This window comes from Oncorhynchus kisutch, linkage group LG9 (assembly GCF_002021735.2).
Source record: "Oncorhynchus kisutch isolate 150728-3 linkage group LG9, Okis_V2, whole genome shotgun sequence".
In the NCBI taxonomy this organism is placed as follows: domain Eukaryota; kingdom Metazoa; phylum Chordata; class Actinopteri; order Salmoniformes; family Salmonidae; genus Oncorhynchus; species Oncorhynchus kisutch.
Window position 1 is genome coordinate 20311190 of NC_034182.2, and position 14721 is coordinate 20325910.

A 14721-nucleotide genomic window follows, 5' to 3' on the forward strand; every position below is an offset into this window, starting at 1 on the left:
GCTATCAAAAGAGCAGTCGAACATCCAACAAACATTTCTCAACCATGACTTATCACCTTCCAACTACGGTTTCAAAACATGACCACGCTGGCATATCTCCTCCGAGACAATCAAACATTTCTATTGTAGGCATTTGGCACTTGAACGTGCTAGCCAGCACATACCGTAGTCCTAAGACCTGTGAAATACTGTGACATAGGTGAAACTGATCCAAACATATCCGTTCAAATATACATCTGAGTTGTTTTATTTGAACAATATGCCCAACTTCAACAAAAATCTGGGGTATAGAAGTTCAACGATGACTATCAGTATTACTCTCTCCGAACCTCGACCCTGGTAATCAGTGTTGATATTGGAAAATGAAAAAAGGTCTGCATTCCAAATGGCACCGTATAGTGCAAAAGTAGTGCACAATATAGGGAATCGGGTGCCACAGGAGACACACACACACACACACAAGGGAACGTTCAGTTAAACCGGTCTGCCCTCTGTCTGGCTGTCTCTCCATCACAATCATTCGCACAATCAATTAATTTTCCTGGTGTGGAGTCAGATCGTTGTTTGCCACAGCGACACAGTAAAAATATTAGCAGAGCAAAAACGGTGTGCACATTCGTGCATGCATTTGGGCGTAGTCTCTGTGTGTGTGTATTTAAGTTAAGCCCCTGCTGCGTTAATGTCTGTATCGTGCTGCGCTCTAACCTGCTGCCCTGCTGGGTGAGAGATCAGACACCATCACTGCTGGTGGCTCTAACACACTGTCATTACTAGCCAGGGTTAGGGTACCTGATACTGTATTTGTTTTCACTTAGTGTTTGTCTGTAGTCCTTCCACGTCAGAACAGAATGAAGGGATGGAGACTAGAGGAGGAAGGCATGTTTGAGACCATTGAGATGCACCCATTAATTAGGGCCTGAACCTAACATAAGCAATGTACTGAATGTGCTGTCAAACGTGACAAAGACTATAAGAGACAGCACAAATAAATCTGGGACCAGGTTACTCATGCATAACTTGAATGATGTGTAATAAATGATTTATTGATGTGGATGGGAGATGTGTGTGTGATTGTAATTTCCGCATCTAAGAGATAGATACAAGAACGTTGAGTTGAATAATAATTTGGTGTTGACACGCTTTTTTACATTTCTTATTCAGATTTACTTGGAAAACTGAGAAATCTTCAAATCCATTCAGAGGAAGGGAAGTAGATTATTGAGATCATGTCCGCGGGAAGATGTTTTGGGGTGGGGAGGCTTTTCTATGTAAATATAAATATTGTTCTGCGCTCATACGGGAGTAATAAAGGCCTAGTGCCCTAATTTGGTTTAAAAAATATATATATATACCTAATTGTGATTTATCCGGGGGTGCAGCACCCCTACTTCCTGTGGCAATGATTGAGATGCACTCTAAGTGCTTGCATGACTCAGGTTTCCATGGAAATCTTTAATTAAAGCTTGAATGTGAAAGGGAGATGTTTGTGTTTTTCTAGGTTCTACATTTTAGAGATAGAAGGCAGTTCATTCAGCTCATCATTCCGAGTAGATGGAAATGGCAATTGCAGCGATTTGTGTATACACGCACACACGCATACACACACACAGACACACACACAGACACACACACGCACGCACGCAAACACACACACGCACGCACACACACACACACACACACAGCGTTGGGCGATATACTTGAAAAGTGTAATCAGTTACAGTTACATGAAAAATAATCAGTTACATGAAGTTGATGCAAAGAGTCAATATTTGCAGTGTTGACCCTTTTTTTTCAAGACCTCTGCAATCCACCTCCTGGCATGCTGTCAATTAACTTCTGGGCCACATCCTGACTGATGGCAGCCCATTCTTGCATAATCAATGCTTGGAGTTTGTCAGAATTTGTGGGGTTTTGTTTGTCCACCCGGCTCTTGAGGATTGACCACAAGTTCTCAATGGGATTAAGGTCTGGGGAGTTTCCTGACCCAAAATATTGAGGTTTTGTCCCCCGAGCCACTTAGTTATGTCACGCCCTGACCTTAGATATCTCTTTTTTTTCTATATATTTTGGTTAGGTCAGGGTGTCACTAGGGTGTGTACTCTAGTTTTTGTATATCTAGGGGTTTTTGTATGTCTATGTTGGCCTGATATGGTTCCCAATCAGAGACAGCTGTTTATTGTTGTCTCTGATTGGGGATCATATTTAGGTAGCCATTTCCCTAATTTGTGTTGTGGGATCTTGACTATGTTAAGTTGCCTGTCTGCACTAATTTGTCTAGCATCACGCTTCGGTTGTTGGTTTTTGTTGTGTTTCATTCATTAAAAGAGAATGTACGCATACCACGCTGCACCTTGGTCTCACTCATACGACGAACGTGACAAGTTATCACTTTGCCTTCATGCTGGAAAAGGCATTGTTCGTCACCAAACTGTTCCTGGATGGTTGGGAGAAGTTGCTCTCGGAGGATGTGTTGCTACCATTCTTTATTCATGGCTGTGTTCTCAGGCAAAATTGTGAGTGAGCCCACTCCCTTGGCTGAGAAGCAACCCCACACATGAATGGTCTCAGGATGCTTTACTGTTGGCATGACACAGGACTGATGGTAGCGCTCACGTTGTCTTCTCCGGACAAGCTTTTTTCCAGATGCCCCAAACAATCGGAAAGAGGCAGTCCAATCCCTGTACCTTTTGCAGAATTTCAGTCTGTCCCTGATGTTTTTCCTGAAGAGAAGTGGCTTCTTTGCTGCCCTTCTTGACACCAGGCCATCCTCCAGAAGTCTTCGCCTCACTGTGCGTGCAGATGCACTCACACCTGCCTGCTGCCATTCCTGAGCAAGCTCTGTACTGGTGGTGCCCCGATCCTGCAGCTGAATCAACTTTAGGAGACGCCCTGGTGCTTGCTGGACTTTCTTGGGCGCCCTGAAGCCTTCTTCACAACAATTGAACCGCTCTCCTTGAAGTTCTTGATGATCCGATAAATGGTTGATTTAGGTGCAATCTTACTGGCAGCAATGTCCTTGCCTGTGGAGACCTTTTTTGTGCAAAGCAATGATGACGGCACGTGTTTCCTTTCAAGTAACCATGGTTGACAGAGGAATAACAATGATTCCAAGCACCACCCTCCTTTTGAAGCTTCCAGTCTGTTATTCGAACTATGTCAGCATGACAGAGTGATCCCCAGCCTTGTCCTCGTCAACACTCACACCCGTGTTAACGTTAGAATCAATGACATGATGTCAGCTGGTCCTTTTGTGGCGGGGCTGAAATGCAGTGGAAATGTTTTTTTTAGGATTCAGTTCATTTTCATGGCAAAGAGGGACTTTGCAATTAATTGCAATTCATCTGATCACTCTTCATAACATTCTGGAGTATATGCAAATTGCCATCATACAAACTGAGGCAGCAGACTTTGTGAAAATTAATATTTGTGTCATTCTCAACTTTTGGCCACGACTGTATATAAGACTCCCACTACTGGGAAAGATGGAGACACAGAAGAACAGGAATCAAAGGGAACGCAAATAAATGGCAGAATAAATCATATAATTAGTCATGAGAACACTGTCCTGAAAAAACCCAGAACATTTTGCCCAAAAATGAAAACTTAAACTCCATTTATAGAATTTCTCTTAAAATAAAATCTACCTCATTATGTTACCCAGGAAAAATGTCATACTCATCCCAAGATTAACTGGATAGCTTTGCAAGAAAGTTTTCACGGCAACTGGCAGAATTTTGTTACATGATCAACTAATGGAAATCTTTTTTGAAAGCCAGGAAAAATATTGTTGCAATAATGTTGCTTTCCCTTTACTTTTGCCCCCTTCTCCATCACCCTTCTGTTTATCCTCTCACTCCCTCGTTCTTCTGTTCCTTCACTCCCTCCTTCTCATCCATACTTCCCTAATGTTCCACTCTCCTTCCCTCTGTCTCTCATCTCTTCCCTCTGCTCCTCCCTCTCTTCTGTCTCCCTCTCTTCATTCCTACTATTGTTTCTCTCCTACTCTTTTCTCATCCTTTTTCCCTCACCTCTGTTTTTCACTCTCCCTTTTAATCAACTCCTAAAGGTTTTGAAACTTGAACTTGAAATGCTTCGTCTCCAACAGGGTGGCCTGTCAGTGGACTCCATCTCAGATCTTGTAGAGAGTCAGTCCCGCCTGTTGGAGGCGCTGCAGCTGTCCCACCCTGCAGAGCTGGAGCTGAAGAAGACTGCAGCAGGTGCCGGGGGGCGGACTCAGACCAAGTTGAGCCTCAACCCCATCTATAGACAGGTTCCCCGTGTGTTGGAGAGGTGCTGCTGCCACATAGAGAGACACGGTGAGACACAGAGGTCTGCTGATGTGACTGTTATAGCCCATCTAGCTAAAGCTTAGACATTAGCTCGGGGAACCAACGTAAGTCTTCCGGTCTCAAGCAAGGTTACCCATCATGCGAGTGTGGTTCATTGCACCATGTCTCTGACAATTATAAAGTGTAAAATATATGGGATAGAATATTGAGAGATCTTGCTCTTTCATAATAATCTGAAGTGACTTTCTCTCCTTCTCCACAGGTCTACAAACTGTGGGGATCTTTCGTGTTGGGAGTTCCAAAAAGAGAGTTCGGCAGGTCAGTCTTTTTGCTCTCCATGCATAAATGTTAATGTCTTCAACGTTACAATTAGCTCTCCCCTGGTTAAGACCTATATACTAGCCAGTGTGTCGATGTACATTTGCTCTCCGTATTACACAAACGTTAGCCCAACTACAGCAGAATTGTGCATTACCTTCACATCATACAGTAGTTATTTATCCCTACTCGGTAGGACTAGCCAGTGTGTTGATGTTGTGGCAGGTGTACTTCTCTTCAGCTGTGTACTTTGTACTCAGGGCCGTTGATCCCTGTCATTTCCTGTTTAAAAAGAAATGCGTCACATGGGAAACTGACCTTATACTGTGTGTGTGGCCGGTGCATGTGAACTTGTTTGTGTGTGTGTGCTGACTCTCACATGGGTGCTGCCTCGAACTGTGCATTCTTTGTGTGTCTCCGTTACCACTGCCTTTTAAGTGTGTGTCTGCTCGTTCTGGTGTGCGTGCGTGTTCTGATATGGTGCTGTTGTGTGTTTGCCCCACCTAGCTTCGTGAGGACTTTGACATAGGGACAGATGTGTGTTTGGATGAGGAGCACAGTGTCCACGATGTAGCGGCATTACTGAAGGAGTTCCTCAGAGACATGCCTGACCCTCTACTGCCAAGAGAGCTCTACGCTGCCTTCCTACACGCCAACCGTAAGGCACGCGCGCACAGTGACCCATACGACACACATGAATGCCATACGAATGCAACCCTTGTCATTTTCTACAAGGTGAATTTATGCTCAACAAGGTCTCTTCTCTCTCTCTCTCAGTTCTGCGAGGGACAGACCAGCTAATGTACCTCCAGCAGCTGCTCTACCTGTTACCCCCCTGTAACTGTGATACCCTGCTCCGCCTCCTCACCCTGTTACACACCGTACAAAGCCACGCACAGGACACAACAGGACCACAGCACCAGGAGGTTCGTCTCAATGTGGGGGAGGGTGGGGTGAGGGGGGTAGGGGGGGGTTCCGTGTTTGTGTGTCATGGGACTGTCTATCATTCTGTCCATGTTTTTTTCTGTCAGTTTGTCTGTTTTATCTGTCCGTCGTCAACACGTTACCTTCTCTCTCTCAAGAGGAGAGCACATAATAGATTTTGGGTTGTCTTAACCCTCTCTCACTCCTGTTACGGTTTCTCTGTCTCACCGGACCCTTTCTATATTATGTACTGTCTCCTAACGCCTCTCTCTTTCTGTAGCTCACACTAACTAGCCTACACAGTAGCTAGACCTAATATGCGGTCTTTCCCCTAACCTCTCTCTCTCTTTCCCTAACTCATTCCTCTCTTTACCTGCAGTTCCCCGGCAACAAGATGACAGCAACCAACCTGGCAGTGATCTTTGGTCCCAACCTGCTGCAGGGGGAGAGGGGCGGAGGGGACAGGGAGATGAGTCCCCACGCCATGGGCATTGAGGACAGCGCTGCCATCATCAACGTCACCCTTCACCTTATACAGAACTACAGGCGACTGTTCACGGTAGTTGGAGTGTGTGGGTTGGGGGGGGGGGTGTTCGGGTTTAAAAAATGTACGGATAGTCAGGAGCACACTCCAACACTCAGACATGATTTACAAACGAAGCATTTGTGTTTAGTGAGTCCCCCAGATTAGAGGAAGTAGGGAGGACCAGGGATGTTCTTTTGATAAGTGTGTAAATTGGACCATTTTCCTGTCCTGCTAAGCATTCAACATGTAACGAGTACTTTTGGGTGTCAGGGAAAATGTATGGAATAAAAGTACATGATTTTCTTTAGGAATGTAGTGGAGTAAAGGTTGTCCAAAAATATAAATAGTAAAGTACAGATACCACAAAAAATCTATTTTCGGTAGCACTTTAAAGTACTTTACACCACTGTGCGTGTTAGCAGGCGCGTGTGTGTGTCACCCTCCTGTCCTCCTCTCCCCAGGTGTCAGCAGAGCTCCAGCAGGAGGTATTGATGAGTCTCATCCAGACAGATCCTGACATCATCGACTATCTCCTTCGCAGGAAACTCAGGTAGGTGTACACTTCAGGGCCCATATTTACAAACAGTCCACTATGATCTAAAAGGCTAAACTGATTCTGGATCAGCACTTCAGTTGTCTCTGAGTCTTAGTGTTGTGTGTTTATTGAGTGTGTTTCAATATCTCTATTTGTGGCGCTGTAAGACTTCTTGCAAAGTGGATAATAGAATACTCTAGTCTCCCTCTACTTGCTCTCCTCCCCCTTTTTTCTCTCTCCGTTCCTCTCCTTTCTTTCCCCTACTCTGATACCTCCCACAGTGGCAGTCACCTGACGGTGGAGACGGTAGACACAGCGGGGGGTCGGCGGGACACGGGGGCATCTCTGGACTCTGTAGGGGCGTCTAGTGGCAGCCTGTCACCCCTGGAGCCCTCGCCCCTCTTCAACCCCGACGAGCCCGGGGACAGCAGGCTGACCACAGAGGTGTTCCTCAACCTCAACGTCCTCCAACGCCACCATAACAACAAGAAACGTAAGTCATCGAGTTTAGGTTTAAGATCAGATTTAGGTTAAGGTTCAGGTTTGGATTTAGGTTTAAAGAGCGTCATGGATGTCTTCTGACACCACCACAACAGGAAAAAGAGGTTACTTATTGCTCCAGGGTACCACTTAATTTATTACACACATAGCAGGTAGACACAACCACAACAGGAAGTTACTTATTCCTCCAGGGTCCCACTTCTTTTATAACACCCATAGCAGGTAGACACAACAGGAAAGTTAAGTCACACATACAGTATATAAGGGGTTGGATTTAAGTTACAATACCATCAGCAGGTATACTACACTGAACACAAATATAAACGCAACATGTAAAGTGTTGGTCCCATGTTTCATGAGCTGAAATGAAAGATCACATAAATGTTCCATACGCATGAAAAGCTTATTTCTCTGAAGTTTTGTGCACATAATTGTTTACATCCCTGTTAGTGAGCATTTCTCCTTTGCCAAGATAATCCATCCACCTGACAGGTGTGGCATGTCAAGAAGCTGATTAAACAGCATGATCATTACACAGGTACACCTTGTGCTGGGGACAATAAACTGCAACTCTAAAATGTGCAGTTTTGTCACACAACACAATGACACAGATGTCTCAAGTTTTGAGGAAGTGTGCAATTGGCATGATGACTGCAGGAATGTCGCCAGAGAATTTAATGTTAACTTCCATAAGCTGCCTCCAACGTCATTTTAGAGAATTTGGCAGTGCAAATTTGGTCTCACAGCTGCAGACCTTGTGTAACCACGCCAGCCCAGGTCCGCCACATCCGGCTTCTTTACCTGCAGGATCGTCTGAGACCAGCCATGCGGACAGCTGATGAAACTGTGGGTTTGCACAACCGAAGAATTTCTGCACAAACTTTCAGAAACCACCTCAGGGGAAGCTCATCTGCGTGCTCGTCGTTCTCACCGGGGTTTTGACCTGACAGCAGTTTGGCATTGTAACCAACTTCAGTGGGCAAATGGTCACCTTCAATGGCCACTGGCACACTGGAGAAGTGTGCTCTTCACACTGGAGAAGAATCCAGGTTTCCACTGGCGTCATGTGGGCAAGTGGTGGTGTTACGGTGGGGTTATGGTATGGGCAGGCATAAGCTACAGATAACGAACACAATTGCATTTTATCGATGGCAATTTTTAACGCACAATGATACATGACGAGATTCTGAGACTCATTGTCGTGCCATTCATCCACTGCCATCACCTCATGTTTCAGCATAATAATGCATGGTGGCCCCATGTCGCAAGGAGCTGTACACAATTCCTGGAAGCTGAAATTGTCCCAGTTCTTCCATGGCCTGCATACTCACCAGACATGTCACCCATTGTTTCCCTCCATTATCCAGCAACTTCGCACAGCTGTTAAAGAGGAGTGGGACAACATTCCACAGGCCACAATCAACAGCCTGATTAAGTCTTTGCGAAGGAGATGTGTTGTGCTGCTTGAGACCTGGTGGTCACACCAGATACTGACTGGTTTTCTGATCCACGGCCCAACCTTTTTTGTAGTTGTTGGTATCTGTGACCAACAGATGCATGTCTGTATTCCCAGTCGTGAAATCCATCAGCATCTAATGAATTGACTGATTTCCTTTTATATAACTGTAAGCTCAGTAAAATCGTTGAAATTGTTGCATTTCTATTTCTGTTCAGTGTACCTTAGCGGGACAGGAGTCATCGATATTTATGGGGTCACTACACCTTTATGAGCTCTGTTGGTATGCAACATCCAGCTAGGGTTAAAGTTAGGGTTATGGTTGAGCCGAGGATGTGCTAGGATTAGGATTAGGGTTGAGCCGGAGTGTAGACCTAAAGCTAGAGTTGACCCGGGGTGTAGACATGAAGGTAGGATTAGGATTAGGGTTGAGCCGGAGTGTAGACATGAAGCTAGGCTTAGTGTTAGGGTTGAGCCGGGGTGTGGACATGAAGCTAGGCTTAGTGTTAGGGTTGAGCCGGGGTGTGGACATGAAGCTAGGCTTAGTGTTAGGGTTGAGCCGCGGTGTGGACATGAAGCTAGGCTTAGTGTTAGGGTTGAGCCGGGGTGTGGACATGAAGCTAGGCTTAGTGTTAGGGTTGAGCCGGGGTGTGGACATGAAGTTAGGCTTAGTGTTAGGGTTGAGCCGTGGTGTGGACATGAAGCTAGGGTGAGGGTTAGGATTAGGGTTGAGCCGGGGTGTAGACATGAAGCTAGGCTTAGTGTTAGGGTTGAGCCGGGGTGTGGACATGAAGTTAGGCTTAGTGTTAGGGTTGAGCCGGGGTGTGGACATGAAGTTAGGCTTAGTGTTAGGGTTGAGCAGTGGTGTGGACATGAAGCTAGGGTGAGGGTTAGGATTAGGGTTGAGCCGGGGTGTGGACATGAAGCTAGGCTTAGTGTTAGGGTTGAGCCGTGGTGTGGACATGAAGCTAAGGTGAGGGTTAGGATTAGGGTTGAGCCGGGGTGTGGACATGAAGCTAGGCTTAGTGTTAGGGTTGAGCCGTGGTGTGGACATGAAGCTAGGGTGAGGGTTAGGATTAGGGTTGAGCCGGGGTGTAGACATGAAGCTTGGGTGAGGGTTAGGATTAGGGTTGAGCCGGGGTGTGGACATGAAGCTAGGGTTAGAGATAAGGCCAGGCACCATAGGCTGAAATTAAATGTTTGCATCTACCTATCAATTTTGAGATTTGTTGGTATTTTGGTACATTGGTATTTTCCAAAAAATGATAAACAATATAATGGATGCAAATGTATATTTTTGTTAGTTTATCATCATACTACTGTCATAAACATTTTTATGAATTTTAACCACTTTAAAATGGACGCATCAATCATTTCAAAGCTCACTATATTGAATTACACAATGTAAAAGCCCATTTCATAGAGAATGTTTTAAACCGGACTATATTTAGTAACTTACTTCAAAGAGATAGTGAATGGGTCTAAATTGGGGTTTGTCATTTGGTAGTCTAATTTCAGCGTACTTGTCTTTAACTGCCATTTCCTGAAAGCCAGACTCTTCCCGCATTTTTTCGTCTTCAGAAGCATCTGCATTCACCATATGTTGTATGGTTATGCTTAGATATATTCTCCAGACTGGCTCGGGGGGAATTGTTGACATGTTGTAAATGTTTTATTCTAGATAACATTTTCTTTGGTGAAAAATGTGCCAAAAAAATATGTTTTTGTATTTTACAGCAAGATGAAAAAAGTACTCCTCCCCAAGCCAACTCCTGGAATGTCTTAACAAAATGAAACCCAAATATTTCAAATGACTTCATCCAGTGGCCAGAAAAATAGATTTGCGTGATATGCAAATACGGGCATATTTACTGAACATTGCCTAATTTGCATATTCTACTAAAATATATTTTTTAAGTATTATTATTTGTAAAAATATTTCTGTACACTCAACTGTTAAAAGTTGATTGGCTTTAACAGAATAAGATCAGTATAGTAAGAGCTTGATAACATTGTAATATCAAAGTAACATTCTAATGACATTGTAATAACACAATGTCGCTGGTTTTGGAGGATTCAAGCACTGTTAAGGACAACAAACCCTATCAACAAACCAAAGCCAAGTTGGCCAAGCGGTATCAACGATGGCATCAAACCATCCCCAAGCAAGAGGGCGCGGGTGGGGAGAGGTTTACAGATATCAATGTTGACTTGTTGAAATCCATCAATGAAAGGCTTGCCAAACTTGACATCTTGGATATACTACGAGAGCATTATGTGCCAGTCTAGAACTCAGCCAATATCGGATTGATGATCTAAGGAAAGAGAACACGGCGCTGAAAGGTACTGTAGACTCTATTCATGGCAAAGTGGAGGTGGTGCCAAAGGGAGAACAAACAACTTAAAGAAACCTTGCTTGATGTAGAGTGTCGATCAATGCGGCACAATCTCATCTTTTCACGGGGACCGGAGAATGACAACAGCAGAGGCTGTGAGGACACTGTCCGGGACATTATGTCAACTCAACTGAAACTGCCCACAGGTGTCGTGCGTAATGTCACTTTCTCCAGAGTCCTTAGAATGTCCACTTTCTCCAGAGTCCCCTCCAGAGTCCTTAGCCTTTTCCCAGAGGCCTTTGGGGCTATTATTGCAGGTTTTGAAAATGTTAAGCAAAAGGAAATGGCAAAGAGCTGGTGCAGAGAACTCCAAAACACTGACTTTGGAATGAATGATCACTTCACCCACGGAGATCAATGAAAAGAGAAAGAAACTGTATCGCATCATGAAAGAAAAGCGTTGCCTGAACCAACGAGTCTCCTTGGTGATGGATAAACTTTACATCAATGGGAAACTGTATCGGGACTCTAGAGTAACTCCCTGGTTATTTGAATCCAATGTTCAAATCTGTGTTTGTGTGCTGTAGTGTGTCATGTCAACCTCAACTATAACGAATACATGCTCTATTGATCTTAACTTGACAAGGAAAGGGCTGCATATAGCTCAGGTTAATGTATGCAGCCTTCCTAACAAAATACCATCACGCCCCAGTAAGAAAGAGTACAGTTGGGGCTTGTCCATTTCCATGGATTTGGTGAGGCATTTTCTCCAAAAATATGGCAAAAGTGTTAGCCAAATCTAAACTGGAAATTGATTAACAGAATTATAGGACACAACGTAATTATGCAGTTAAATTAATCGTAAGAAAAAAACGTTATTTTTAAAACAATGCTTTTATTGATTGTAAAAATTATTCTAAAAAAGTATGGAATACAGTTAAGGGCTTACTTGGTACATCTATCTCATCATGCCCATCTAGTGTGGAGGGTGTCGGCAGAACAATAACAAAACCAGCTGATATTGCCAATCATCCTATTGAAGTCATTACCCAATGGTAAATTTGGTTATGATCTTATGGACAATTTTTTACTTCGCTATGCTGCTCCCCAGATTGCAGCTCCCTTGAAATACATATTTAATTGGATCACTGGAAAAGGGGACATTTCCAAATATATGGAAGCATGCTAAACTGTGTCCAACCCTGAAAGACAGCAAAGAACCCATTACTCCTGCCAATAGTTGACCAATTAGTCTACTCCCTTCACTCATTAAGATATTGGAGGGTATTGTGAGTAGACAAATATGGGAGTACATGGAAAATAATGATCTGATCACAGCCAATCAGCATGCTTACTGCCAAAATTTAATTGAACTGGTTGACATGACTGACCAGAGGCTCAATGCTATAGACAATAGCAGGTTTTGACAAAATTATTTTATTATGGGTTTAAGGAGTCAGCATTGAATTGGGTACAGTCATATCTAACTGACAGGAAACAGTCCACCTATATCAATGGGTCGTATTCATCCCCTCATGCTTTAAAACTGTGGAATACCGCAGGGCAGCTGCCTTGGGCCACGTCTTTACTTAATATATACCAACGACCTTCCTTATGTCTTATCTGAAACTCAAGCTACTATATCTGCAGATGAAACTACAATTTATACAGCAAGATAATCCATTCAACAGGTACACCAAGCTCTACAAGTAGATCTGGGAAATATCAGGGAGTGGGTTTGCTGGAACAAACTTGTTTTGAACGCCAAGAAAACCAAGGTTATGTTGGTCTCTTCCACCAGGAAAAGGCCAACACAGAATGGGATACAGTTAAGTATGGAGTGAGTACCAATTGAGGGTCAGAAACCAAACTACTAGGGGTCCAGCTAGACAACTGCTTATCGTGGTCATCTCAAATAACTCAATGTAAAAAAATAATAATAATTACAACTGCATGCATGATCAGAAGGATAGCTAAATATTTACTGGGAAAGATTCTTAAGCAAACAACCCAGGCATTAATTGAGAGTCAGGTGAACTACTGTTCTGTGGTCTGGGGAAATTCATCAGCAAGTGAAATTAGAAGGATGCAGACTGAACAGAACAAAGCAGCAAGGAGTGTTTTACGGTGGCGATATGGTAATTCTGTTGTAGTCATGCACAGTGCTCTCGGTTGGTCATCAATCAACAAGAGAATTGGAGAACAAAATGATTATTTTATTTCACAATTTACACTATTTAAAACAGCCAAACTCCATTCACAATGGTATTCAGTTGGTAAGAGTCATTCAGTAAATACTAGGAATAGATTGTCCACTATCTGTGTTAGACATAAAATAAATAGGCAAAAGAACATTTCGATTCGGACCAATAAAGAAATTGAATCATTTATCTGAGCAAACCTTTCAATAAAAAAATAAAAAATAAAAAAAATACTTTAGAACCATTTAAATATAATACATTGGAAGGTAGATGAAGGAATCAATCTATTTTCAGACTGTTTAGAGTAATTATCTGGTCAGTTTGTAACAGTGTGTTATGTGAAAATGTGACCGTATTTTAATGTTTAAGGACTCTTGGAAGATTAGTCCAATTAAGGACTAAAAGAGATCCTAATGAAATAAAAGCTCTCCCTCACCAGGTTCCAACGAGACCCCGTCCAAGTCCATTGGTCAGATGAGACAGTTCCACTCCCACCACAACCTACTGAGTCTGGCCCAGCCCTCCAGTAGCTCCAGAGTCCACCCAGAGGACAGCCAACACCATGCCCAGGAACGGAGGATTCCGCTGGGCGAAGGTCTGAGCTTCACCCTAGGGGCTGCCTCATGCTCCAGCCTGGGAGGACAGGGGGAAAACAGTATCTGGGTGAGGCAGACACCCCAGGAGGAGAAAGAGAAAGCCTCTCCTAGTCATACAAGTCATTTTTGGGACTTCTTCACAGGCAAGGGCTCAGGGTCTGAGACCATGGTATGACAGGATAGAACACGGGGGGGGGGGGGGGGGGGGGGTTGCAGGGTGGATTGGGACTAGAAATGGTTGGACTGGCCCACCATGCCTTTGTCTGGTCTGCCCTATTGTCATTTCTGGCTGGCTGGGAGGTGGTTGGACCACGTTGAGGGACACTGATATAGAGTAGTGTTTGTTTGTGGCTGTATCCTTTATGATCATCTATATTCTGAACCCTCTGTTGGGTAACTGAACACATAACGTTTGATACGGCTGAAGACCAAGGAGACGATGGGCAACACTCTGTAAATACATCAGTGTTTTAAACCATGAAGTCTATGGGCTCGATTTGTAAAGTTCTGCATTGGAGCCCGATTGACATTTTAAAGACAACGTTCCCATGCTAGCCGAGACTAGATTCACGTTAACCGCTGCATGTCGGCTCAATCGGGAAATTAATTCAATCCCAAGTGCTTTCTCGAATCTCATATATTGGGTTTGAAACATTGGTTGCCATGACAAAAGGTGACATTTTTCATATGTACAGAAAAGTATATAATCGTTCAATGCGTTTGCTTCATCTTCTGGTGAAAGGTCACATCATTTCTGTCTGGAACTTATCACACTTCACAGGACTATAGTAATTAACTACCAGGGACAATGTGGCCATAGAGAGCCCATGTATTCAATAACTAAAGAACTACCTGAGAATTCAATTGGGCTTGAGGATTGAGACAACTTCTTATAGTAAACCTGTCCCTACCATGTAAATGCAGTATTGTCAGTTTTTTTGTATGTATATAAAAGGCTTGTGTGCATCCAGTCTCTGTATTTGTTCTGGACCTTATTGAATTGCAGTATTGATATCCAACAAAAAGACTTGTTCCATGA

At 43.7% G+C, this 14721-nt stretch overlaps 1 protein-coding gene across 3 annotated transcripts in view; it reads left to right on the forward strand.

Moving 5' to 3' along the window:
- Positions 1–14648, forward strand: part of LOC109896878 (rho GTPase-activating protein 6) — an 84730-nt gene extending 70082 nt beyond the window's left edge. For all 3 annotated transcript variants that reach the window (XM_020491307.2, XM_031832081.1, XM_031832080.1), the window contains 8 exons: positions 4106–4316; positions 4552–4607; positions 5115–5265; positions 5385–5533; positions 5911–6090; positions 6519–6607; positions 6874–7085; positions 13526–14648. In XM_020491307.2, coding sequence (XP_020346896.1) covers positions 4106–4316; positions 4552–4607; positions 5115–5265; positions 5385–5533; positions 5911–6090; positions 6519–6607; positions 6874–7085; positions 13526–13857 — 1380 coding nt within the window. In that variant the 3' untranslated portion in view covers positions 13858–14648. The remainder of the gene's footprint in view (positions 1–4105; positions 4317–4551; positions 4608–5114; positions 5266–5384; positions 5534–5910; positions 6091–6518; positions 6608–6873; positions 7086–13525) is intronic.
- Positions 14649–14721: the final 73 nt, after the last annotated feature.